Genomic DNA, 27,686 nt, shown 5'->3' with positions numbered 1-27,686 from the left:
GGGGCTTATTTATTTATTTGGTTACTTTATCGCAGATGCTGGTGGAGCTAAATTTCAACATGAATTAGTGAAAGGGCTAGAAAGACGTATTCATCCTGTCCCTTGGTAGTGCTTCTCATGTGGAGAATTAAGTATCTAACAATTGGTAATATTTTAGAACTTGAACAATGTCAATATATTTTTGTTAAGTTGTAAACAATGACATAAACGAAGGTGATTTTTTTTTTCCCTTTTCCCATAGGTGGCAGATAATGGAAAGCCTCCGTTGTCATCTTTGACATACGTTGACATTAGGGTCATTGAAGAGAGCATCTATCCTCCTGCGATTTTGCCGCTGGAGATTTTCATTACTGCTTTTGGAGAGGAGTACTCGGGTGGTGTCATTGGGAAGATCCACGCAACAGACCAAGATGTGTATGACACGTTAACCTATAGCCTCGATCCCCAAATGGACAACCTCTTCTCTGTCTCCAGCACGGGGGGCAAGCTGATAGCCCACAAGAAGCTGGACGTAGGGCAGTACCTCCTCAACGTCAGCGTGACGGACGGGAAATTTACCACCACGGCTGACATCACGGTGCACATCAGACAAGTGACCCAGGAGATGCTGAACCAGACCATTGCCATCCGCTTTGCCAACCTCACCCCGGAAGAGTTTGTTGGTGACTATTGGCGCAACTTCCAGCGAGCTTTGCGGAACATCCTGGGCGTGAGGAGGAACGACATTCAGGTCGTCAGCCTGCAGCCCTCCGAACCTCATCCACATCTGGACGTCTTGCTTTTTGTAGAGAAATCAGGTAGCGCCCAGGTCTCAACAAAACAACTTCTGCACAAGATTAATTCCTCCGTGACGGATATCGAGGAGATCATTGGTGTGAGAATATTGGATGTGTTCCGGAAGCTCTGTGCCGGGCTGGACTGCCCCTGGAAATTCTGTGACGAAAGGGTGTCCGTGGATGAAAGTGTGATGTCAACACATAGCACAGCCAGGCTGAGCTTTGTGACCCCGCGGCACCACAGGACAGCTGTGTGTCTCTGCAGAGGTAACACACATATGCATGTGGAAGTGGGCGGTGCACGTTATCTCATGTGCAGCCTTTGAAGGCTTCACATTAAAGATCGTTTTCTTGAAATTCCTATTAATTAGCTCTCCTTTCTCCCCTCTTTTTAATTTTTTTTAAATTTTTTTTTATTTTTAAAAACAAAGAGGGAAAATGCCCACTTGTCCATCATGGATGTGAAGACAGTCCGTGCCCTGAAGGATCCGAATGTGTCACTGATCCCAGAGAGGAGACATACAGCTGTGTCTGTCCAGGTGGCACGTTTGGTCAGTGTCCAGGTAAGAGGTTCAATAACACGAGTACTCTTATTTAAAAAAAGTAACTTTCAGAGCTTCTTATTTTCTTCTTTGTTGGAGTTGAAAAGTATTGTAAAGTAGGTTTATTATAGCAAGTCAGACATCGAGGTGAGTAAAGAATGAAGTAGTAGCTTTTCCCTCCTCTTGAACTCCTCCTGAGTTCATGGTTCCTCTTTCTCTGTCATCAGAGCTCATGTAAACACAGAGTCCCATCTGTACAGATTTATTGTCCTTTTCCTCTCACATCCTCTTTTTTTCTTTTTTTTTTTAAGAAACTAAGGTGTGATTATATCTGACATAGGCCTCTTTTCCTCTGCTTGACAGGATATTATGAGCATCCTTGTTAATAGCTGTACAGCATTTTGTCGCATGGCTGTACCATCATTTATTCAACACGGTCCTTATGTGTAGAGATTCAGGTTATGTTCTCTTATGTTATAAGAAGAATCCTAATACATGTATCCTTACATATTGGTGCTTTCATTTCTGTATAGCAGATTGTAAAACTAGGACTTACCTATGTGAAAGATGAACTACACTTTTAGTTTTTAAATATACCATTATGTTAGTTTCCCAAAAAGTTGTACCAATTCCTGTTTCTTCCAATCATGTGTGAAGGTCTGGTTCCCCATTCTTTTGCTAATATTGAATTGTTTTCAATTAAAAAACAAATCCCCCCATCTAATGGGCATGAAATGATATCTGATTATTTTAGCTGCCATTTCTCTGGCTACTTGTGAAGATTGTCTTCCACTTGTTCATTGCCTGTTGCGCTTATTCTCTGTGACTGGCCTGTTCGTATTGTTTGCTTGACTGACTGGATTATCTGTTTCTTATTTTTAATGTGTGGAGCCCTTTGTGTGTTTTGGGCAGTAACATCTGCATTCCGCTGTGTGTATGTTATTGGTCTTTTGATTTGTTTAATTTTTATTTTGTCACTTCTGCATAATTTTTACAAAACAATTTTCACCTCTGGATTGACATTATTTTCATCATTTTTGTAGAATGGGAACTGTTTTATGTCTTGCTTGAGAAGGTTTCCCAAACCACCTTGAGGCTATGTATTTTCCTAAATTGTTTTCTAATAATTTTATAATGGATATTTCATATTTAGATCTTTTATTATCTTAGAATTCATTTCCCTGTGATACAGTGGTCTTATTCTCTACAAATGGAGATCGAGTTAGGCTGTGCTGTTTATTAAACAAATAGACATTTCCCATTGAATCAAATTTTATAATGTTATAATCTTAGATCCAAAACTTGAATTAGTCAGAGTGGGGGTAGGGGGACACACTTATAAAAATATGCTTAAACTGGAATCTGATTTATTTTTTCCTCTTTGTGATTCACAGGGAGCTCATCTGTAACATTTACTGGAAACAGCTTTGTGAAATATCGTCTAACGGAAAATGAAAACAAGTTAGAGATGAAACTGACCATGAGACTGCGAACGTACTCCGCACATGCGGTTGTCATGTATGCTCGAGGGACTGACTACAGCATCTTGGAGGTGAGCGTTTGTGCATATTTGTACCTCAGATTATGAGAGACTTTAAAAGTATAAGTTCATTTTATGATCGGATTGCCCATTTTTTAAAAGAATAAAATGAGCAAAATGGAATGGTTGAGTTCTTCATTTAAATGGTTCATTGATAGCTACACATAAATTGTGTGGGATGAAAAGCTCTTATTGCTCTGCAATGACACAGACGTTTCCTTCTGTTTTTTACAAACATTTTAAGGTACCTGTGACCATTACGTTCAAACTCTTCAAATAATAAGTGATATTACACCTTTTTATTATTATAAAGAGTTTATAGAAAGGTCCTACGTATGCTCGAAGTCATAGTGTACCTTTTTTTTTTTTTTAAGCATGATTCATTTTTGACTTTTGATAAAACCTGATGCTATTTTTGGTTGTTCAGTTAACAGTTTATCGTTAGTCACTTATGCATGCCTTTAGAATATGCAGTTGGCACTTGATATCCCTGAAAGGTCCATTTTTATTATGTGTACAATGACCAAACGAGCATGTGTTCTGTAGAACTTAAACGCGAGGCCTTACTTTCTGTCTTCAGTCACCAAACATGCCCCTCCTTTAGATGCTTGACCCGAGACCGTGTGTGAAGCCTCATGAGAGTAACGTGAGTTGTGTCTGTCGTAGATCCACAACGGAAGGCTGCAATACAAATTCGACTGTGGCAGTGGCCCGGGCATCGTCTCTGTCCAGAGCATTCAGGTCAACGATGGGCTGTGGCACGCAGTGTCTCTTGAAGTGAATGGAAACTATGCCAGGCTGGTTCTAGACCAAGTCCACACTGCGTCAGGCACAGCCCCGGGGACGCTGAAGACCCTCAACCTAGATAGCCATGTGTTTTTCGGTGGCCACATCCGCCAGCAGGGCTCACGGCATGGAAGGAGCCCCCAGGTTAGCAGTGGTTTCAGAGGTTGTATGGACTCCATTTATCTGAATGGGCAGGAGCTCCCTTTAAATAACAAACCAAGGAGCTACGCACACATTGAAGAATCGGTGGACGTGTCTCCTGGGTGCTTGCTGACAGCTACGGAAGACTGCTCGAGCAGCCCTTGCCAGAATGGAGGCATCTGCCATCCCTCACCCACTGGAGGTGAGCTTCACAAGTGAACATTTTTTAAATGTTACATGTGTATGCGCTTGAGGGGAAGTTCCCCCTGTATTTCTGCTCTTCCTCTTTTTATTCGGTCAGTTTGGTCGGATTCTGTAGCCAGCATGGGATCTGAGCAGCATGTGTGATGCTCGGGCACAGAGTGCATCCTGGCAGCAGCTGGGGGAACAGGTTCTCTCCCGCTGAGCTGTGGCTGCACTGCGTCGAGTTTCCAGACATGTCTCATTCTGCACCAGTGGCAGCAGGAAACCACAGCTGACCCTGAACTCCTCTCTGGCCACACGGACACCCCCTCCTCACCCTGGGGGCGGGGGGTAGAATTGGTTCCACGTAGTTCTCTTGAGGCCGCCTTTTACCCGATGGCCCAGCAAGGGGACTGCTAGTCTCGCTCGCTCTAGATGGGAGTAGGAGTGTGATTTTCCAGAAGGCCTCAGACCCCTCATAAAGTGTGACGAACTAGAGCTCATTATGAGTTCTCTCTTCAGTTCTTTGTGTTTTGGTGATACCAGCAGTGGATGACTTTTTACCCAGAGGGAATGGGAATTTTGCTAAGTTTTACAGGTCTTGGAGAGCTAAATCTTCACCTAAACTTCACTTAGAAGTAAAACTTCTATACTAAGACTTATTTTTTGAGTTACTGAATGATAGGACTTTTTGTTCCCATTTGCTGGTTTAGGTTATTACTGCAAATGCAGTGCCTTGTACATAGGGACCTACTGTGAGGTGAGCGTCAACCCATGTTCCTCCAACCCCTGCCTGTACGGTGGCACCTGCATCGTGGACAACGGAGACTTCGTTTGTCAGTGTAGAGGACTGTATGCTGGTCAGAGGTAGGTAGAGTTTTCTTAGCTTTCATAATTAATTTTAGCATTAGCATTTTTAATGTAATCATGTGTGTGAAATGTCTACATTTGTTACTGTTTTGCTATATTTGTTTGTAGTAGAAGTATTAGGTTTATGCTTATTTTTTCCTTGTTCTTTAGGTGCCAGCTTAGTCCCTACTGCAAAGATGAACCCTGTAAGAATGGTGGAACGTGTTTTGACAGTTTGGATGGTGCTGTCTGTCAGTGTGACTCAGGTTTTAGGGGAGAAAGGTAACTGGCTTCTTTCAAGATTTGTATTTGCACCTCTCTGTAGGGTCACAGTGATTAGCAGATGCAACAAAACTTCATTAATTTGGACTGTGTTGCTTCAGAATTTGAATTCAGAGCTCATAATGGCTCCTTGTATAATCTCTCTTCAGTCTTTAAAATAAAAAAAATATTGAGCAAATGAATACAATATTATAATGCTTGAAATATTATATGCTTTGAATATATAATGCTTCTATACTTTAAAAATATTACTTATAAACAAAGAATGTATGGGTACTTGCAGGAAATAACTGTAGAATGAGTAAGATTGTTGTATTTTTTAGAGCAGATGCCCATGGAGTTGTTACCTATCTGTGAGAGTGATGGCACTTTTTCATCATTTATGTAGCATCTAAAATCTTTTTGAACTCTCTCAGTATCTTTTGTGAGCCTTCCATAGTACTTAGAGGTGATAATTATTTTCCAGATGAAAAAAATGAGGCACTAAGGCGCCTGTTGACCTTGAAAGAAGTGGCTTTTAGATTCAGATGCCATTTCACCTGAGTTTTTAAACTGAATCGGGAAAAAGCCTTAGTCAGTGCTTGTTACTTGTAAGTGCCTGGTGCTGTACATCTAGAAAAACCTTCACCATCATATCAGTCTTGTTAGAAGTCTTGAAGCATGACCTGCTTACAGAGATTTACAAAAGGTTTTGCTGTAGTAGTGGTTGTGGTCTTGAATTTTGCCATCAGTCACATGGTTCTCATTCGTAAATCTACTTTAATTCTAGACAATACTCAGTATATTTGACAAGGGACTTCCTAGGTGGCACAGTGGTTGGGAGTCTGCCTGCCAGTGCAGGGGACACAGGTTCAAGCCCTGCTCCAGGAGGATCCCACGTGCCATGAAGCGGCTAGGCCCTTGTGCCACAACTGTTGAGCCAGTGTGCCACAACTATTGAAGCCCTCTTGCCTAGAGCCCATGCTTCACAAGAGAAGCCGCCCAAATGAGGAGCCTGTGCACCACAATGACGAGTAGCCCCCACTCACAGCAACTAGAGAAAGCCTGTGTGCAGCAACAAAGACCCAACACAGCCAATAAATTAAATAAATAAATAAATTTATTAAAAATATATATATTTGACAAAAATGTCTCAGTAATCAAAATTTTAATGCCAGGTGACAATCAGGGATGGTAAGTAGATACATTTTGTTAGAGGAGGAAGGGTTGCAAGTAGCAGGTGAATCTGCACGGGTGCAGAATGATGCCTGTTTGGGAAGAGGGGGTGGGGACTTGCATGTGGACAATTCTGTAAGGGTGAGGCGCTGAGGAACATTTTCAACAGGAAGAAATATAAAATTGGAAAACATTGAGTTTTCTAGCCTTTGACATGCTTTATGAAACTGTCATGTTCCCAAACAGGAACATTTTCTGAGAAATTTAATCTAGCCTCTTAGAATACATTTATCAACGTGCACATTTTACATTTCTGGATCAGAAATAGAGACCAACTTATGTTTAGCCTGTGAGTTTGATTTAGTGATCTGTTGAATCCTTAGAAAAATGACAGTTAAACATGAACTTGACATGTTTATCTCCCAAATGTACAGAGTATGGAATCAAATGATTCATGACCCGGTGAAAGGTGTTTTGTGTAGTTATTGTTGTCAATAGTGTATTTTTTGGTGGTTATATGTTTGGTGGTGTTTTGGGTGGATTTTATTAAAGGAAGGATTAGCCTTTAGTCTCTAAGAGTTATAGGCCTGGCACATTCTGACTCATGCCGCAAAGGCCTTTCCTCAAACTGGGCTGTCTCGGCAGGTGTCAGAGTGACATCGATGAGTGTACTGGCAACCCCTGCCGGAACGGGGCCCTTTGTGAGAACACGCACGGCTCCTACCACTGCAACTGCAGCCACGAGTACAGAGGGAAGCACTGTGAGGACGCGGCCCCCAACCAGTACGTGTCGACGCCCTGGAACATCGGCCTGGCTGAGGGCATTGGCATCGTTGTCTTCATAGCAGGCATCTTTTTCCTGGTACTGCTGTTTGTCTTCTGCCGCAAGGTGATTCGTCGGAAGAAGAAACACCAGCCAGAACCTGAGGACAAACACTTGGGACCCAGCGCAGCTTTCTTGCAGAGACCATATTTTGATTCAAAGCTAAATAAGAACATTTACTCCGACGTACCACCCCAGGTGCCTGTCCGTCCCATCTCCTACACTCCAAGCATTCCAAGTGACTCTAGAAACAACCTTGACCGGAACTCCTTCGAAGGGTCAGCTATACCCGAGCACCCAGAGTTCAGCACCTTTAACCCCGAGTCCGTACACGGACACCGGAAGGCCGTGGCGGTGTGCAGTGTGGCCCCAAACCTGCCTCCCCCACCACCTTCAAACTCTCCTTCTGACAGTGACTCGATCCAGAAGCCTAACTGGGACTTCGACTATGACAGTAAGAACGACTTTTTAAATCTTGATGTAATGTCGCTGAATGGTGGACAGTGAGATGACAAGTTCTGCCAGAGCTTCTGTGGTTTGAGTCAGAGTGTGGACTCTTTGTTAGTGATGAATGTGCTCAGACTCTGTAGGGCTCTGGGACGATCGGAAAGCTTTGCCTGGTGGCCTGGCCCTGGCTGAGCACCGTGGCTGTGATGTTATTTTAATGTAGGAATTGAATTGTCATGTTCCAGCTAACCTGGAAAGATCATTTCATTTTTGTGATTGATGTGGGTTCTCAACTATAATTTGGAGGGATTTTGATGACAAAAAAATTAGGTGGGCATTTGCATGACAGGATTTTTTTTCTAACGTGACCAGAGGAAAGTGACAGTGTTTAGTGGCCTGATGTATATTTGACACTTTAAAAAGCTGTAATTATATTAAAATTTTAATTCCCTGAGTTGTCTAGTGGTATCCATAGGCAGGTTTAGTGAGAATTTCTATTCTGTGAGCCTGCAAGCTGTATTTGTAGGTTTTTGGTTTTGTTTTTCAGATGTTTCTGGTTTTTTTCTTTCAATGTTTTTTTTTTTTTAAAGCTCTTTATTGGAATATAATTGCTTTACACTCTTGTACCAGCTTATGAGGTATACTGAACTGAGTCAGCTGTATTTATACATATATCCCCATATGCCCTCCCTCCCACAACTTCCTCCCACCCTCCCTGTCTTGGCCCTCTAAGGCATCACCCATCATCAAGTTGATCTTACTTTGTTATACAGTAACTTGCCACTCACTATCTGTTTTACAGTTGGTAGTGTATATATGTCTATGCTACTCTCTCACTTCGTCCCAGCTTCCCCTTCACCCCCCGTCCCCCCAACCCCGTGTCCTCCAGTCCATTTTCTGCATCTGCATCCTTATTCTTGCCCTGTCACTGGGTTCATCAATACCATTTTTTTTTTTTTTAGATTCTGTATATATGAGTTAGCATACAATATTTGTTTTTCTCTTTCTGGCTTACTTCACTCTGTATGACAGACTCTAGGTCTATCCACCTCATTACATATAGCTCCATTTCATTCCTTTTTATGGCTGAGTAATATTTCATTGTATATATGTGCCACATCTTCTTTATCTGTTCATCTGTTGATGGACCTTTAGGTTGCTTTCATGTCCTGGCTATTGTAAATAGTGCTGCAGTGAACATTATGGTACATGTTTCTTTTTGGATTATGGTTTTCTCTGGGTATAAGCCCAGGAGTGGGATTACTGGATCATATGGTAGTTCTATTTTTAGTTTTTTAAGGACCCTCCAAACTGTTTTCCATAGTGGCTGTACCAACTTACATTCCCAGCAACAGTGCAGGAGAGTTCCCTTTTCTCCACACCCTCTCCAACATTTATTATTTCTAGATGTTTTGATGATGGCCATTCTGACCAGTGTGAGGTGATACCTCATTGTGGCTTTGACTTGTATTTCTCTGATGATTAGTGATGTTGAGCATCTTTTCATGTGTTTGTTGGCCATCTGTATGTCTTCTTTGGAGAAATGTCTGTTTAGGTCTTCTGCTCATTTGTGGATTGGGTTATTTGCTTTTTTGGTATTAAGCTGCATGAGCTACTTGTATATTTTGGAGATTAATCCTTTGTCCATTGCTTCATTGGTGAGTATTTTTTCCCATTCTGAGGGTTGCCTTGTCTTGTTTATGGTTTCTTTCACTGTGCAAAAGCTTTTAAGTTTCATGAGGTCCCATTTGTTTATTCTTGATTTTATTTCCATGATTCTAGGAGGTGGGTCCAAAAGGATCTTGCTTTGATGGATGTCATAGAGTGTTCTGCCTATGTTTTCCTCTAGGAGTTTTATAGTGTCTGGCCTTACATGTAGGTCTTTAATCCATTTGGAGTTTCTTTTTGTGTATGGTGTTAGGAAGTGTTCTAATTTCATTCTTTCACATGTTGCTGTCCAATTTTCCCAGCACCACTTATTGAAGAGGCTTTTTTCCGTTGTATATTCTTGCCTCCTTTGTCAAAGATAAGCTGCCCATATGTGCTTGGGTTTACCTCTGAGTTCTCTATTCTGTTCCATTGATCTTCCTTTCTGTTTTGGTGCCAGTACCATACTGTCTTGATCACTGTGGCCTTGTAGTACAGTTTGAAGTCAGGAAGCTTAATTCTACCTACTCCATTTTTCCTTCTCAAGATTGCTTTGGCTATTTGAGGTCTTTTGTGTTTCCATGCAAATCGTAAGATTTCTTGTTCTAGTTCTGTGAAAAATGCCATTGCTAATTTGATCGGGATTCCATTGAATCTGTAAATTGCTTTGGGTAGTACAGTCGTTTTCACAATGTTGATTCTTCCAATCCAAAAACATGGTATGACTCTCCATCTGTTTGTATTGTCTTTGATTTCTTTCATCAGTGTCTTATAGTTTTCTGCATATAGTTCTTTTGCCTTCTTAGGCAGGTTTATTCCTAGATATTTTCTTTTTGTTGCAGTGGTAAATGGGAGAGTTTCCTTAATTTCTCTTTTGCTCTTTCGTTGTTAGTGTATAGGAATGCAAGAGATTTCTGTGCATTACTTTTGTATCCTGCTACTTTACTAAACTCATCAATTAGTGCTAGCAGTTTCTGGTAGCATCTTTAGGGTTTTCTATGTATAATATCATGTCTTCTGCAAAGAGTGACAATTTTACTTCTTTTCCAATTTGGATTCCTTTTATTTCATTTTCTTCTCTGATTGCTGTGGCTAAAACTTCCAAAACTATGTTGAATAATAATGGTGAGAGTGGGCACCCTTGTCTTGTTCCTGTTCTTAGAGGGAATTCTTTCAGTTTTTCACCATTGAGAACGATGTTGGCTTTCGGTTTCTCATATATGGCTTTTATTATATTGAGGTAATTTCCTTCTATGCCCATTTTCTGGAGAGCTTTTATCATAAATGGATGTTGAATTTTGTCAAAAGCTTTTTCCACATCTGTTGAGATTATCATATGTTTTTTATCCTTCAATCTGTTGATATGATGTATCACATTGATTGATTTGCATATATTGAAGAATCCTTGCATCCCAGGGATAAACCTCACTTGATCATGGTGTATGATTTTTTTAATGTGCTGTTGGATTCTGTTAGCTAGTATTTTGTTGAGCATTTTTGCCTCTATATTCATCAGTGATATTGGCCTATAATTTTCTTTTTTTGTGACATCTTTGCCTGGTTTTGGTATCAGGGTGATGGTGGCCTCATAGAACGAGTTTGGGAGTGTTCCGCCTTCTGCAATATTTTGGAAGAATTTGAGAAGGCTAGGTGTTAGCTCTTCTAAATGTTTGATAGAGTTTGCCTGTGAATCCATCTGGCCCTGGGCTTTTGTTTGTTGGGATATTTTTAATCACAGTCTCAATTTCCGTACTTGTGATTGGTCTGTTCATTTGTTCTATTTCTTCCTGGTTAAGTCTTGGAAGATTGTACTTTTCTAAGAATTTATCCATTTCTTCCAGGTTATCCAATTTATTGGCATATAGTTGCTTATAGTAGTCTCTCATGATCTTTTGTATTTCTGAGGAGTCAGTTGTAACTTCTCCTTTTTCATTTCTAATTCTGTTGATTTGTGTCTTCTCCCTTTTTTCCTGATGAATCTGGCTAATGGTTTATCAATTTTGTTTATCTTCTCAAAGAACCAGCTTTTAGTTTCATTGATCTTTGCTTTTGTTTCCTTCATTTCTTTTTCATTTATTTCTGATCTGATCTTTATGATTTCTTTCCTTCTGCTCACTTTGGGGTTTCTTTGTTCTTCTTTCTCTAATTGTTTTAGGTGTAAGTTTAGTTTGTTTATTCTATATTTTTCTTGTTTCTTGAGATAGGATTTTATTGCTATAAACTTCCCTCTTAGAACTGCTTTTGCTGCTTCCCATAGGTTTTGGGTTGTTGTGTTTTCATTGTCATTTGTTTCTAGATATTTTTTGATTTCCTCTTTTATTTCTTTAGTGATTTATTGGTTGTTTAATAGCGTATTGTTTAGCCTCCATGTGGTTGTATTTTTTATAGTTTTTTTCCTGTGATTGATATCTAGTCTCATAGCTTTGTGGTCAGAGAAGATGCTTGATATGATTTCAATTTTCCTGAATTTACCAAGGCTTGATTTGTGACCCAAGATGTGACCTATCCTGGAAAATGTTCCATGTGCAGTTGAGAAGAAAATGTATTCTGTCGTTTTGGGATGGAATGTCCTATAAATATCAATTAATTCGACATGGTCTAATGTGTCATTTAAAGCTTGTGTGTCCTTATTTATTTTCTGTTTGGATGATCTGTCCATTGATGTAAGTGGGGTGTTAAAGTCTCCTACTATTATTGTGTTACTGTCAATTTCCGCATTTATGGCTGTTAGCATTTGCTTTATGTATTGAGGTGCTCCTGTGTTGGGTGCATAGATATTTACAATTGTTATATGTCCTTCTTGGATGAATTCCTTGATCATTATGTAGTGTCCTTCCTTGTCTCTTGTAATAGTCTTTACTTTAAAGTCTAATTTGTCTGATATGAATATTGCTACTCCAGCTTTCTTTTGACTTCCATTTGCATGGAATATCTTTTTCCATCCCTTTACTTTCAGTCTGTATGTGTGCCTTGGTCTGAAGTGGGTTTCTTGTAGGCAGCATATAGAAGGGTCTTGTTTTTGTATCCATTCAGCCATTCTGTGTCTTTTGGTTGGAGCATTTAATCCATTTACATTTAAGGTGATTATTGACCTGTGTGTTCCTATTACCATTTTCTTAATTGTTTTGGGTTTGTTTTTGTAGGTCTTTTCCTTCCCTTGTGTTTTCTACTTAGAAAAGTTCCTTTAGCAATTGTTGTAAGGCTGGTTTGGTGGTGCTGAATTCTCTTAACTTTTGCTTGTCTGTAAGTAAGCTTTTGATTTCTCTGTCAAATCTGAATGAGATTCTTGCTGGGCAGAGTATTCTTGGCTGTAGGTTTTTCTTTTTCAGGACTTTCAGTATATCCTGCCATTCCCTTCTGGCCTGCAGAGATTCTGCAGAGAGATCAGCTGTTATCCTTATGGGTTTTCCCTTATATGTTATTTGCTGCTTTTCTCTTGCTGCTTTTAATATTTTTTCTTTGTGTTTAATTGTGGTTAGTTTGATTAATATGTGTCTTGGTGTATTTCTCCTTGGGTTTCTCCTTATTCTGTATGGGACTCTCTGCACTTCTTGGACTTGATTAATTATTTCCTTTCCCATGTTGGGAAAGTTTTCCACCATAACCTCTTCAGATGTTTTCTCAGATCCTTTCTTTTTTTCTTCTTCTGGGATGCCTATGATTCAAATGTTGGTGCACTTAATGTTGTCACCAAGGTCTCTGAGACTGTCTTCCAATTCTTTTTATTCTTTTTTCTCTTTGCTGCTCTGTGGCATTTATTTCCCCCATTCTGTCTTCCAACTCACTTATTCTTTCTTCTGCCTCAGTTATTCTGCTGTTTATACCATCTAGAGTATTTTTAATTTCGGTTATTTTGTTGTCCATTACTCTTTGTTTGCTCTTTAGTTCATCTGAGTCCTTATTAACTGTTTCTTGTATTTTCTGTATTTTGTTATTGAGATTTTGGATCATCTTTACTATCATTACTCTGAATTCTTTTTCAGGCAGTTTTCCTCTTTCCTCTTCATTTATGTGGTCTTGTGGGTTTTCTTCCTGCTTCTTTGGCTGCATGGTGTTTCTTTGTTTTCTCATTTTGTCTAATTTATAGGATTTGCTGTCTCCTTTCCCTATGCTGTCTAGTAATAATTCCTCTTGTTTCTGCCCTCTGCCCCTTGTGGTAGGGTTTGTCTGGTGTCTTGTGTAGGCTTCCTGGTAGGGGGTGTGGTGTCTGCTTTCTGGTGTGTGGCTCTGTGTCTTTTAGCTCTGATGAGCATGGCCATGTCAGGTGGTGTGTTTTAGGGTATCTGGGAGGTTACCATGGCTTTAGGTAGTCTGTGTGCTGATGGGTGGGTTTGTGTTCCTGTCTTGTTTGTAGTTTGGTGTGAGGTGTCTAGCACTGGCAGTTGCAGACAGTCGGATGAAGCCAAGTCTTAGCCTCTGATACAGGGCTCTGTGAGAGTTCTCTGCAGTTAATCTTCCCTGTGTCTGAGGACTCCCTAGTAGTCTAGCATCCTGGGTTCAGTGCTCCCTCCCCAGAACCTCCCACTTGACTTCTGATGGAGTAGTTCAGACTTCAGAGGTTGCTTGTCCTGGCAATAAAGGGGTTTAAAGAAGACTGTCCAAGCCCCAGACTAATGGCAGAGTGTTGAATCAAACAAATACTAAGTCAAGGAAACACATACATGTATAAGACACACAAATACTGAATCCAGTAGAACATAAGGCACTAGAAAGACCTGACAGAAGAACCCCCGTATGCCATCAGACAATAAAGAGAAAACCAACAGAAATTCAAAACCAAAAAAAAAAAAAAAAAAACCACACAAACACAAATCCAGGGAGATTTTGAAAGCTAGGATCAAATATAATAAAGAGCAAGAGTACCACCAGACAGACTGAAGATTCTCAGAATGAAATCAGACAATTATACTTAGAACTAAGATAAAGACAAAACCTAATAATAAAAACCAAAGCAGTGTGTCATCTGGAGAATAAAGCAAGGAAACAGAGCAGACTGATAGTATTGCTTATGAGTATATTAAGATAAAATAAACTACAAAAGGATAGAAGACAGGGCAACAGAAGCGCGTAGTGTAACTGGAAATATGAAAAGAAAAAGAGGAAAATAGAAATGTATAAAAGATAGAGATGAAAAGAAGGTAGGAGAGAGACAGTCAGCACTATGAAAAACTTAGCTAGAAATAGAAATATATAAAAAGGCTAAAAATAAAAATAGAATAAAAAACAATGAAAAAATATGTTATAAAACATGTAGATCCCTTAGGACTAAGATTGTAATTAATAAAATAAAATAAATAAAATAAAATAGAATAGAAACTAGAACTGACCCCAGAATGAGCCAGATCAATAGAATTAATAATAATATTTCTGTTTCCTTGGGGTCTCAGCTGTAAGTGTCCTACCCGCCTTGGGCTTTTTGTATTACTCTGTGACCAGCAGCAGAGCTTCCTTTATTGTTCATCTGTAAGCGCTGCTGTGTGGGGAGAGAGAGGGTACAGTAGTGGCTCCTTCCCCTGGGAGTGAGTGAGCAGTGGTGCCCTGCCTGGGTCATGGTGGCTTGGGCAGCTCAGGCCAAGAGCACGACTCCAACCGTGGCTTCACCCCCCTGCTACGACTCTGCCAGGGTGCCCTGCCTGGGTCACGGCAGCTCAGTTGGCCATGGCGGTGCCTGTTGCAGAGGGACACTGGCGGCTCAGATGCAAACAGAATGTTTCCAGAGCTGGGCCACTCTGCGTGCTTTTGGCTCTCGGCCGCAGGCACTCTCGGCCAGCCCCGCCCGGGGGCCTTTGTTACCCCTGAGTGCGTTAGCCAGGCCCAGAGGGGTCCTGCCTTTGTCCATCACAGGCGCAGAGAGAGAGAGAGAGGCTACACCCGCAGCTCCTCCCCCTGCTTGTGAGTCAGCAGTATGAAGCTGCCGCCATGGCCACACAGCTTTGCACTGCGGATTTCTTCCCTCCTGTCCTCTCAGTCCATCTCCCCGCTGCCAGCAATGTTTCTCACCCTGAACCAGTTCTCCAGTTCCCACCTTCCAGCTCCCAGACCCCCTGTTCAGCTGTGAACCAACATCTTCGTCCGGACACGCTGAGCCATGGCGCAGGCCCTCCGTGTGTTTCTCACTCTTTCCCATCTGCCACAGCTCAGCTGCTTCACCCTCTTTGAACAGTCCCAAATGCCTCCCTTCTGACCCAGGGAAATTCCCCATTGGAGAAGGACTTTCCCCGTCAGATAAGGGACATTTTGCTGAATTCGGCAAGCTCCCCTCTGTTTCAGATCCCCCCGCCCTAGGGTGTGGGACCTGTCCCTTTCCTTTCTTCTCCTCCTCTTTCTCCTTTTTTTTAATTTCCCTCTGTCCTACCCAGTTATGTCAGGATCTTTGAAGTCCTTTCTGGTATCCGAGGTTGTTTGCTGGTGTCCAGCTGGTTCTCTGTGGGAATTATTGCATCTTTTTGGTGTATTCCTGATGCATCTGTGGAGAGTGATGCATTCCACGTCCTTCTACTTAGCCACCATGTTTCTTCTCTGTGGTGTTGTTCTTTTATTAAATAAATCCCAGGCAGTCTGTGGGTCCCATTGCTCTGTGTCAGGATACAGCAGGGAATGAAACAGTCTCTGCCTGCATGGAGTGTAACCATTTTGTCTGCCCTCTTCTCCTTTAGCTAAAGTAGTGGATCTTGATCCCTGTCTCTCCAAAAAACCACTGGAGGAGAAGCCCTCTCATCCGTACAGCGCCCGGGAAAGCCTGTCTGAAGTGCAGTCCCTGAGCTCCTTCCAGTCGGAGTCGTGTGATGACAACGGTGAGTAAACACACGTGTGCGATGCTCCGGTCCCCTGCTTACCATCTGCAGCCCCGCTCCCATGATGCAGCACAGGAATGTAGACACACCCAGTGCCCCTGGTTTGGTTTCAAACTTTCTTCACGTTTCACTTTGGACCACAGTTAGACAGTGCCTTGGACAGCCTTGCATGAACCTGCACTGGGGAAAATGTCTAAAATGTTCTTAATGCTTAGGTGTTGGAATTGTAGCAACTGGTCAGTAATAAGGAAGAAAATATAATAATTGAAAGATAATGTCTATCTGTTCAGTTAATTTCACATTGACCTTTCTTCCGTAACAGTGAATATTATAGAAGTTATGTGGATTTTTTAGAAACCCTTGTAACAGCTTCCTTGAGCACACCCCGTGCCCACATGCTCACACCCCCACAGCCCTGGGAGGAGATGCAGTAGTCTGAAACGTGCAGCCTCAGCAGCACCTGTGGTGTTACAAGGTCTTATTTGTTTCTTCCCCCGACTCCCCTGCGGCCTCAGCTCCCATTTGGATCAGAGCGTACTGACTGAGAGCACAGTTTAAGAGATTGCTAGTAAGTTTGATTATATTTCTAATGAAGAAGGTTTGACGGTGGGATCTTTGATGCCAGTGTTGTTTTTCTGAGGGTAAATCACATTGATAACCAGCTTTCCCATATTAGCACATACCAGTAGAGAAAACTGTCAGTGTTAAAAACACAAAAAAGTGAGGTTTCAGTGGAAATTTTTCATGTGAGAATTAGTAAGTTTGACTGTAATTTTTTTGCATAAAAATGCCATGTGTAATTCAGATATTCTATTGGTGGAAGGAAATAACTCACTAGTTATTTGATTGTTTGTAAATCCAGAGTAGATAGTCCATGATATACTGCAGAGACCTTTTCCAAACTAAGGATGCCCATAGTATGTTCCATTCATTCCTCAGTCATTTCAAGCATGTTATGTATGATATCCAGGTACATCTGTGTTTATTATTTGGTGATGAAGTATATGGACATAGCTCTGCTTATTAAACCAACAACAAAGGAGAATTCTTTCTTTCATTAGGTTTAATTCTAGAACATTGGAGTTACCAATTTGTGTTATAATTTATATCTTTGTCCTTAAATGCTCTTCATAAATCTCAGAATTTTGTCAGTATTTTCTTTTTTTTCCTAGTTTTTTTTTTTTTCACTGAAGCATCATTCTTCTTAATACTTTAAATAGTTTTAATACACTATGGTCAAATTAGTTATGAAAATTAATTGCCAGATAATACAATGTGAGAAAAAATATAGTCTGTATTAAAAGTGTATTTAGGGCTTCCTAGGTGGCGCAGTGATTAAGAATCCGCCTGCCAATGCAGGGGACACGGGTTCGATCCCTGCTCCAGCAGCATCCCACATGCCGCGGAGCAACTAAGCCCATGCGCCACAACTATTGAGCCTGCGCTTTAGAGCCCGTGAGCCACAGCTACTGAGCCCATGTGCTGCAACTACTGAAGTCCACGCGCCTAGAGCCTGTGCTCCGCAACAAGAGAAGCCAACAATGAGGAGCCCGCACACCACAACGAAGAGTAGCCCCCACTCACCGCAACTGAAGAAAGCCTGCGCACAGCAAAAAAAAAGACCCAACAAACCAATAAAATAGATTAATTAATTAATTTTTAAAAAAGTGTATTTAAATTATACTTTTAGTTTTTAAGGCTGCTGTAATAGGTTACATGGTGGCTTAAGACAAGATAAATTTGTTCCAGTTCTGTAGTTTAGAAATCTGATGCTTGTCTCAGTGGGTGAAAATTACAATGTCAGCAGGGCTGTCTCCTTTCTGGAGACTCCAGGGGAGAACCCCTTTCCTGGACCTTTCTAGCTTCTGGGGGCTGCCTGCATTCCTGGGCCCCTGACTTACTCCTCCATCCCTCAAAGACAGCAACGTTGCACTTCCTGGCCCTTCTGCTGTAGGCGTAGGTCCCTCTAGCCACAGCTGGGAAAGTCGCTCCCTTTTTAAGAACCCTTGTGACTACACTGGGCCTACACAGATAGTCGAGGAAAATCTCTTCCTCTCAGGATCTTTAATCACTTTAGCAAAGTCCTTTTTGCCAAGAATGGTAACTATTCACAGGTTCCCAGGGTTAGGACGTGGACATCTTCAAGGGCCATCCTCTGCCTATTATATACATACTTATTTATCTTGGCATAGATGCTTTAAATCAATTTGATACACAAATGAAAGGGAATTTACACAGGAAACAGCCAGGCAGACAGTCTGCATTTCTCTGCTGGTATGTTAGCTCACCAGCTGTTAACTCTACAAAAAGACAAGAAAATTGGGGGGAATACATAGAACTGAGGCAAAGCCGTTTTTGTATTTATATTGCATATTTTACCTTATTATGTAGCTTTTGATTGTTTTTCCTGGGAACAATGTGTGAATTTATTAAATGGACCCAGAAAATTGGGTTAGCAAGTATTTGACTCTTTGAATATGAAATCTTTTGCCCATGGGATGTTAAAATAAGGATTGTTTTGTCATGACTTGATTCATAATTATAATTGTGAAACAAATTTATGGCTAAAAATTTTTTTCCTAAATTACAGTGTAATGTGGTTACTCTGTTCCTTTGATTAATAACAACAAATATATATAGCTTGATTAGAAAAATCTCTGAGACATATAAGGAACATAATGCAAGCGTTATACATTCATAATTATATAGCTATGTTAAACTATTCACATTTTTAAACTATGGGGTACAAATTATATAATACAAAGAAATCCTATTTAATGCACTGTTTCCTGACTAACTGAAGATTTTCCTAATTTACTCCTTTTGTACCTTTTTACAAGCTTCCATAGTGACTGTAATACGCCTTGTCAATGCTGTAGTTGACATGGTAACTAAAGAAGGTATAGTTGTGTGTGTGCTCTGTGTTTGTGTTCACAGTGACTGTCCCTGGAGTTGTGTGCTTTTGCCTATTGTAGTGTTGTACAAAGTCCTTATGTTATGGTTCTCAGGAGCTTGAATACTTTTATTTTGTGCAGGTGTGTACATTCATAATCCAGATACATTGCAAAATATTGTTATATGTGTATGTTATATATGTCTGTAGTCTTGTTACGTTGTGCTGTTCATGGTGAGTTTACCCAGATGCCAGACATTGCCTGAGGGTCTTGACAGCTGCCTTTACATGGCACAAAATTAAGAAGTTAGAAGTAATTCTAGCTAAAAAAATTTTAATATTAATTTTAATTGATTAATTAGAAATTCTCTTCATATGAATAGGAATAAAACTAGATAACACACAGCTGTTATAATTACCTATAACTGACTCTTCCCTTTTGGATTTCCTCTGAGGTATGGTCAAGGAAAATTATAGAACATGATAGAAGGTATATATTTATATTTGGTTGAGTGAAAATTACTCAGCTACTTCCTTTTAATAGGAAACTTTATCTGGTCAAAATTATAAGAAATACCTGCTTTAAATTAAATTAAGTTAGCCCTTTATTAGTGCACTGAAATACAAATAATCACATGCAAACTGCACAGTCATTTTCAAACTGTAAATCACATCACCGTAGCGCTTGTGAAAACCCTAGCCTCAGCACCAAGGTTTCTGACTGAGTAGGTATGGGTGGGGCCCTGAGAATTTGCATTTCCAACAAACCCCCAGTTAATGCTGATGTCACTGGTCTAAGGATCACACTTTGAGAGCTACTGGCATAGACCACCAGAGCTTAGGTACATAGAGCTTAGGGCATCCTTTTTGCTAAGACATACATGTTGCCAAGATTTAGGTGAGACAAGGATGGTTTCAAGCCAAGCTTGATGGGTGGGGCAGGGGTGAGGTTTCCATGTTTACTAATTACAGTTACTGAGGAGCCTTATGCTTCTTTTGCTAAGAAGTACTGTGTCTTTGCTTGGTGAGTCAGAAGGTGATCTATATTTTGTCTACTGAATTTTAGTTTTCCCATGATGAAATTCTGATATTTTAAATATTGACAGAGTTTAAAAGAAGCAAAATTTGAATGGTTCTTTCATTGCAATCTCTTTCATTGAAAATATTTTTTTGGTGTATTAAATATAAATTGAGTTTAAAATTGAAAGCTAGTATAAACTTAAGAAATATTGAGTGCTTATTTAGTAACAAAAATTGTCAATCCTCTTTTTAAAAAGGAACTACCACATTTTTAGCAGACTTTAGAATAATTCTATAGATACATGTTAGCTAAATACTGGCTTTTTCATGTTTTAGAATCACCACAGTTTTTTCAGTTTCTGATTTAAATTCCTAGAAGAAAACCATCAATCAAATCTTATTTGTTCCAAATTACCCTATCACAAGGGTTTTCAAGAACATCATGGAATGCACAGAAAGCATTGACCTTGTTTAGAAAATCACTAATCACTATGATTTCTACTTCCACAATAACAGTTAGTGCTTGACCTACATTATCTGATTTAATCCTCAAAATAACTAAGATAAGAGCCTGAAGCTTAGCCAGGGTAAGCAACCTGCCCAGGGTCATGTGATTCACATGGACTCTCTGCTGCATGCTGGAAATTGCCTGCAAAATGAGGACCCTGCAAGAGCGAGTGTCAGGACAGGTTTGGGTGGGCTCAGGGTTAAGGGCAGCTAATGGTGTCTCCAAGGAAAGGTGGACAGCGTAAGTATAAAATCGTATTCAAAATGGGCAAGGTTTGGAGAGGTTTTCTCTTAGCTGTTCATAAGTATCTAAATGCCTTCGTGGCTTCTCAGCATTTCGTGGCAGGTGAAGGCCCTGTTGTGCTGTGAAGTGTGCGTCTCTCGTGTGGCTGCATCTTACATGTTAGCATTATCGCCTAAGCGACCTGATGTTACCGAGCCTTAGAAAAAAATGATTGTGTAGTCTTTCTCAGTAACATGAGGGTGTCATTTAAATTCCTTATCCATTTACATTTTATTAGAGCCTATAGACTTTCAGTTTCTCCTAACAAAATTCTGTGTTTTCAGGATTAGCTTATCAGAAACAAGGGAGAGAAGGTAGAGAATCCTGAGTTTCCCAGCAGAGTCCTAGTTCATCATCACTCGTCTTTTCCCTCCACTCCCACGAGCCGTTTTATTTGTGCTACACAAATTTCTCACCATTTGGAATTTTCATAGATAATGCCTTAGAGGCATGGTACATGGCTGACTGGGCCTTTGTACACAGTTTATATTGTGTTATGTACTTATCATTATTGCCTTTTCAGCCGTCTTTCTCTTTTAATTACAAATGTTTTCTTTTCTCTCTACTCTGCAACCAAAAGAGTCTTTGGCTGCTCCTGACCTCAGCAAATCAAGAGGTGACTTATGCATGCCAGTTGTTCATTGATATTCACTAAAACAAATGGCAGAGACCTGACCCAGTGCTGACTTGCTTCACCTGTTTGCGCAGTAACCAGTGCATAGTCGTTTGCGCCCTGCATTCTAAACACCACTGCCTCACCTTCGCCCGTCTGCCAAAGGATTTCAAAAATCCTGGGTGGGGGGGACCCCACTCCCAAATTGGGAGGGTTTTTTAATAATTATATACTTTTATAATATATACTTGAAAATGATCCTTAGTCCTTTTTAAAGTAACAAAAATTGTAGTTTATCAAAACTTGTTATGTTTTTCAGTGTTTCATTGCATTTTGTTTAATTTGGAGGCATGCTTTGATATGTCACTATTAATATAGTTCATTGTTTTTCTTCGGGCTAATGAAAAATAGTATAATTTTTAATATTAAACTTATGACATTATTATAGAGGAAATTTTTTTAAATTTTAGCATGCTGAAGATTACTTTTATTATTTTAAAGACTCGCATTAATTAGTATTTTTTTTTAATGACAAGTAGTGCAGATCAAGTGACATTTGATAATTTACTAGAGACTTCTTTCTGAAAGGACAAAATTCTTTACTGATGTCCTAAGACTGAACTAATACTCTTCTTCCTAAAAAGCAGTGGGTTCCAAATTACAAAAGGATGATTGGAATCATTTGAAGAAAAGTGCATGTAATCTAGATGCTAGCATACTGCTTCTGTTAAAACTTCTCTCTTTTTGAGTGTTAGGTACTTACATGAAACTATAAGTCCATGTTTTAGGAGCAGAGCCTACTTCATAGAGGTTCTCAAAAGTGGTTCGGGATGGGAGGATGTCTTCAAAGCAGAGACCAAGGGTTTCCAAAATGCTCATCCTCTGTGCGTGGGAATGCCTTTGCACCTGTGTGTTGTATACACTGAGCCCTTTCTCCATGGCACACGTGCTTTAGAGGAAAACACATTGAAATCTGTTTTCTTTTCTACCAAGGGTATCATTGGGATACATCAGATTGGATGCCAAGTGTTCCTCTGCCAGATATACAAGAATTCCCCAATTATGAGGTGATTGATGAGCAGACACCCCTGTACTCAGCAGATCCGAACGCCATCGACACAGACTATTACCCCGGAGGCTACGACATTGAGAGTGATTTTCCACCCCCACCAGAGGACTTCCCTGCGCCTGACGAGCTGCCACCCTTACCTCCAGAATTCAGTGACCAGTTTGAATCCATACACCCTCCCAGAGACATGCCTGCTGCAGGGAGCCTGGGCTCTTCGTCAAGAAGCCGGCAGAGGTTCAACTTGAATCAGTATCTCCCCAATTTCTATCCCGTGGATATGTCTGAACCTCAAAAAGCAGGCCCTGGTGAGAACAGTGCTCGCAGAGAACCCTACGCCCCTTACCCTCCAGGGTATCAAAGGAACTTTGAAGCCCCCACTGTAGAAAACATGCCCATGTCCGTGTACGCCTCCACTGCTTCCTGCTCTGACGTGTCCGCGTGCTGTGAAGCCGAGTCTGAGGTCATGATGAGTGACTATGAGAGTGGAGACGACAGCAACTTCGAAGAGGTGACGATCCCTCCACTCGATTCGCAACAGCATACGGAGGTCTGACTCTCAGACTCCCCCCGAAGTGCCTGAACCTTAATGAACCTAGAGATTCTGTCCGTGATCTCCTGCATTGTTCTTTGCAGCAGTGCTTAAGCGCTTTTTTCAGTGAGCTGAACTGGGCATGGCTGCACTGAATCCCGCACCTCGTGACCTGTTATCCATTTCCAGTGTCCTAACCTTCTGTCATTGGGTGAGGTTTACATCGGCTGTGCCATTTCTGAGCATCTTTTCGTATTTACATTTGTCTGTGTTAAAATAATGAAACGAAAATCAGTCCTACTATCTTGTTAGCATGATTCATGTATTTATATAGATTTGATTATTTTAATTTTCCTGTCTTTTTTTTTGTAAATTTGGTGTACAGATTTGATTTTTTCATAATTTTAACTAGATTTTCAAGATACTTTGTGCGTTTGTTTTTGACTGAGTTTTGGTGGTGTTAGTGTCATTACCTAGCACCCTGATTTCTTAATATAACCAGGGTTTCACTTTATGTCCTTTTCCACTGAAGTATGACATTTCATTAATACATTTCAGTATAGTCATTCATTTCTATCTGTACATAGGATGAGGACACATTTCCTACATGGACATGTCTTAAATAAATGCATTGCTGTATTTTAGAATTATAAAGATTTTTCATTATTGGAAAGTGTAATGCAGACTGTTTAGAACCAAAACCACCATGACACAGTTTTTATAGTGTCTGTATATTTGTGATGCAATGGTCTTGTAAAGGTTTTTACTGAAAACTACCATTAGCCAGTCTTTCTTACTGACAATAAATTATTAATAAAATACTTTAGGTTTACTGCCTGTTTTTCCTCCATATATATACTCCTATACAGGATTTGGTTAATGCATTGAGAAAGAAGGGTGGGTGGATGGATGGATAGAAAGATGGATATAGCTTTTTTGGCTTAAGTATGAAAAGTCTCTTTGCAGTTGCCAAAACCAGACTGTACTTACAGATATTGCCACTAGGTGGCAGTATATGGCTACATGATACTGCTCAAAACTATGGCTTTAGAGGCAATCAGCACTCTTCTATGTAATATTTTCTAACTAAAATTCAAGAAAATTTTTCTTATGCATTTTTTATTTTATTGCTATTTATTGGCCATAATTTCAGTGCATCTATGGTTTTAACCTGAGATTTATATCAAAAACAGCATTTTATGAAGCATTTTATCTGTCTGTTGTCAAAGAACACATCATACTTTTATAGGATTTAACATGAAACTCAGAAGCTATCTTCCATGTGTATTTATAGTCAAAATCATCCCTCCATCCCACAAATATTTGTTCAGGACGGACCATGTGCCAACCACTACGATATGAATGACACAGCATCAAGCATTCTTATAACTTTGCAAAGACAGTTTTCCTTTAGGTAGAATGCCTTCATTATTTTATTAAATGATATATATACATAGTTTAAACATCAAAGAGAGCTAAAATACATGTAACCCAAAACAGCAAACTCATGCATTCTGCTATAACCACTTACAACTCTTTAAGCCTTTTTTCTCATTTTTCCTTTCAAATTTTTAAGTGTATATGTTATTACTTCTTGAGTCACTAATGTTAGGAATTGCAGAAGATTTTGTAACCTATCAAACCTCCATTTGTTATCCTCCCCTTAGTTACAGCTTGCTTTTTGGCTTAATTCATACACAGTTTCATTGTTTTGTGATGTAAATATTCACCACAGAGAAAGTAGTATATGGTGTATTCCCATTTACTTTGCAACTTTTAATTGCCTTAATTTTTCTTTTCCTTATTTTTTAAAACTTGTGACTATTTTATTAGTTTATTCCAAAAAATCTTTTTGGTCACCTACTGTGTATTCCATATGGACAAAAATTCTCTGTCTTGGATTTTACATGCGGGGAGAGGGCGGCAGGGTGAGATGGTGAATCAATAAAATGTTATATAGCAGTGAATGGAGTGATGAGTACTCAGGAGAAGAATTGGTACTGGGGAAGGAAAGTGATGGGGTGGGTAGGGGATGTGAGGTGACGGCGGAAGACCTCAATGGCAAGCTGGCATTTGAATAAACACCTGAAGTCGATAAGGGAGAATGATGGCATGGGACCACCTGGGGCACCAGCATTCCTGGTGCAGAAGAGCTAGTATAAAGCCCCAAGGTTAGAAGACTGGAGAAAAGAGGGGAAACAAGTGTGGCCTCTCATGGATTTATGAAGTGCCCCTCAGGACATGGTCAAAACTAGTAAACGACCCTTCCTGATATCTATTGGTTTTTTACTTTAAGAATCTATTTTTCCAGTGGAGGGACCTTCCATTTCCTGCTTGGGAAATACTGTTGCTCTTATTTTAAAGGTGATTCTGGGATGATTTCTTATTGATAGAATAGTTCAAACTGTTTAATGTTTTAGGACACCGACATAAAAGCATTATAGGAGATTGAAACGTGCTTATTGCACTTGGTTAATAAACTGCAAGGCTGGGGAAGACACCTGCTTCCCTTCTCCGCTGCCTATCAGCATTTCTCCTTCTGGAGATGATGCAGAACCAGCTCTGCTAGGGCACCATCCCACCAAGCACAGAGTATCAGCACACTGCCCTTTCCAGAGCTTTCATGGGGACACTGGTTATACACAGTTTATTTCTATTCAGATCATCACCAGGCGACATGGGAAGGGCTGTTGGTCTTTTCATTTTATCATTCGTCTGCATAAAAAGAGAGTCTTTTGAAATGTTTTATATCTTTTGATTTAAAAAAAACATTAAAAACCTATATTGTGTTCCCAATCATGTAGTTTATAGGCACATAGAGTAGAAATTAAATGATCACTTCAGACATATTTTCTTAAGATTTCTGGAATGTAATCAATCCAACATTTAAAAATTGCCATTCTATAAATCCTATTTATTTATTTATTTATTTATTTATATTTTTTGGTTTAAAACAGTAAAAGTTTTTTTAAAAAGTACAGGATTATTATCCTATCGCCTGGAAACAAATCCAGTATCATTTTGTGTGTATAGTCTGATTTTATTTTCTGAGCATGCTACCTAAGATTGATTTACAAACTTGGTAACTTGTGTCCAATTTTGCCCCCCTGCTTTTCCCACTTTAACAATATAAATGATCCTTTTTAGAAAATGCCTTCTTAAAGAGATGCATAATGCTTCACAGTATGGATTTGTAAGCTATCTTGCTACTTTTAAGATGTTTATGATTTTTCACAGCAATCCCAACATTAATGTCTTTTTTTAAATCCAATATTAATGTCTTTGTATATTCATTTTTGTTCCTCTTCAGGACAGATTTCTAGATATATGGACTCTTTGTTTTCAAAATATTGCATATAACAAAATTCTAGGACTTCCCTGGCAGTCCAGTGGTTAAGACTCCCAGCTTCCAATGCAGGGGGCACAGGTTCAATCCCTGGTCAGGGAACTAAGGTCCCACATGCTGCATGGCATGGCCAAAAGAAAAAAAAAAATAAAACAATGCTAAACAAGCAAACAACAAAAAAAATTCTGGACCTAAGACAGCTAAACAGGTGGAAAATTTTTATGGGCATTTTTACATTTCCTTCCTATTGACTTACTGCTCTACTGTGATATTTCTACAGTGCTTTTCCCCTGCATTTTCCACATCACGGCACATGCAGAAGATGATGTTTTCATGGTGCAGTGACATGAGGGACTAGGTTGCTCTAAACCAGGGGTCCCAGCTGTGTATTACGATGCCCCAGGCTCCTCCCAATCGCCCAGAGAGCTTGGAGAGTCAGCATCTCAGTTCAAGAAAGCCCTGGTCTAGGGAAATCTGGATAATCCTGCTCTTTTTTCTCTGCCTGTGAATTTATTTCTAGGAAAAATAAAATCTAGCCAAGAACCTATCATCTTCATAAAATTAGCGTTAATTTCCATTCAGTATTCAGGCATTCCGTATAAATGTAACATTTAGGCTTAAAGCTATCAGACCTGGAAAAATATCCCAACGCCCCACCCAGTACCACCAGCCTTTTTTCAGGTGATGGGTTCTGAACCCCTCAGCCACCATCCCCACTTTCACCAGCCTACTGAGGCTGGTAACTTTCTGAAGGTCAATGTGGGCTGTTCTTCCTCTTTTGCAGACTGGCATTCATTCTGGGAACTTTGTGGTTGCTCTTCATCTACAGCATTGAGGTTCAATTTCAATTAGTGCACCAGCTGAGAGAGAGAGTTGTTTGTCAGAATTTAATTTCCTCACCAGCAGTTTACTGCCTCTACTGCAAACAAAATGAGCCACTTGAAAAGAATGACAAGTAATTTTTTTTCCCCAAGAAAACCTCTGCTTCTGTGAACATTTAGGTAATTAATGCACTTGTCACTGTGCTGTTGGAAAGCGTGACCAGAGAAGGGGCTCCATTTTCAGATGAGGCTGGACATAGATGAGAAAGAAAATGCATAACATTTGAATAAAAAAAAATGTCATGGGACCAAATATATCTTGGACAGAGCTCAGACCTTGTGCAGGGTCTGCAAGGAAGAGATGAGAAGTATGAACCAGATTCCAAACCAGAGCCCTTATCCAGTTATCTTAAGGGGTAAAATGAAAGTCTCAAAATGTCTCATGACTATGGCTTCCATTCATTTTGATGTTTATGGATATTACCTAACAGTTTTAGGATGAGGGGAGAATATAAGAAAAGGAACAAATAATCTACCCAGAGGGCGTGTCAACCCCCTCATGTCTGCCAAAGACTTAGAAGCACGGTTCCATTTCTTTGCCAAATTTGAAATGTTAACCCACCCGCAAATTAGGATTACA

General features: G+C 40.0%; 1 protein-coding gene across 3 annotated transcripts in view; it reads left to right on the top strand.

Annotated features, from left to right (window-relative positions):
• Positions 1-23,700, top strand: part of FAT1 (FAT atypical cadherin 1) — a 120,071-nt gene extending 96,371 nt beyond the window's left edge. Inside the window, exons 19-29 of one of the 3 annotated variants that reach the window (XR_009047659.1) lie at positions 242-1,043; positions 1,208-1,339; positions 2,713-2,870; positions 3,525-3,987; positions 4,682-4,835; positions 4,989-5,099; positions 6,900-7,531; positions 15,828-15,965; positions 16,481-16,533; positions 21,249-21,284; positions 22,275-22,336. Coding sequence is in view for 2 of the 3 variants with exons in the window: in XM_057696333.1 (XP_057552316.1) it covers positions 242-1,043; positions 1,208-1,339; positions 2,713-2,870; positions 3,525-3,987; positions 4,682-4,835; positions 4,989-5,099; positions 6,900-7,531; positions 15,828-15,965; positions 21,249-21,284; positions 22,275-22,903 (3,255 nt within the window). In the remaining variant the exon portion in view is untranslated. Of the gene's footprint in view, positions 1-241; positions 1,044-1,207; positions 1,340-2,712; positions 2,871-3,524; positions 3,988-4,681; positions 4,836-4,988; positions 5,100-6,899; positions 7,532-15,827; positions 15,966-16,480; positions 16,534-21,248; positions 21,285-22,274 lie in introns of all 3 variants that reach the window. The other 2 variants (XM_057696333.1, XM_057696334.1) reach the window with 2 other exon arrangements.
• Positions 23,701-27,686: the final 3,986 nt, after the last annotated feature.

Source organism: Hippopotamus amphibius, chromosome 10 (assembly GCF_030028045.1).
Source record: "Hippopotamus amphibius kiboko isolate mHipAmp2 chromosome 10, mHipAmp2.hap2, whole genome shotgun sequence".
NCBI classification, from domain to species: Eukaryota; Metazoa; Chordata; class Mammalia; order Artiodactyla; family Hippopotamidae; genus Hippopotamus; species Hippopotamus amphibius.
The sequence above is the reverse complement of the archived record's forward strand: the minus strand, read 5'-3'. Positions and strand labels throughout refer to the sequence as shown.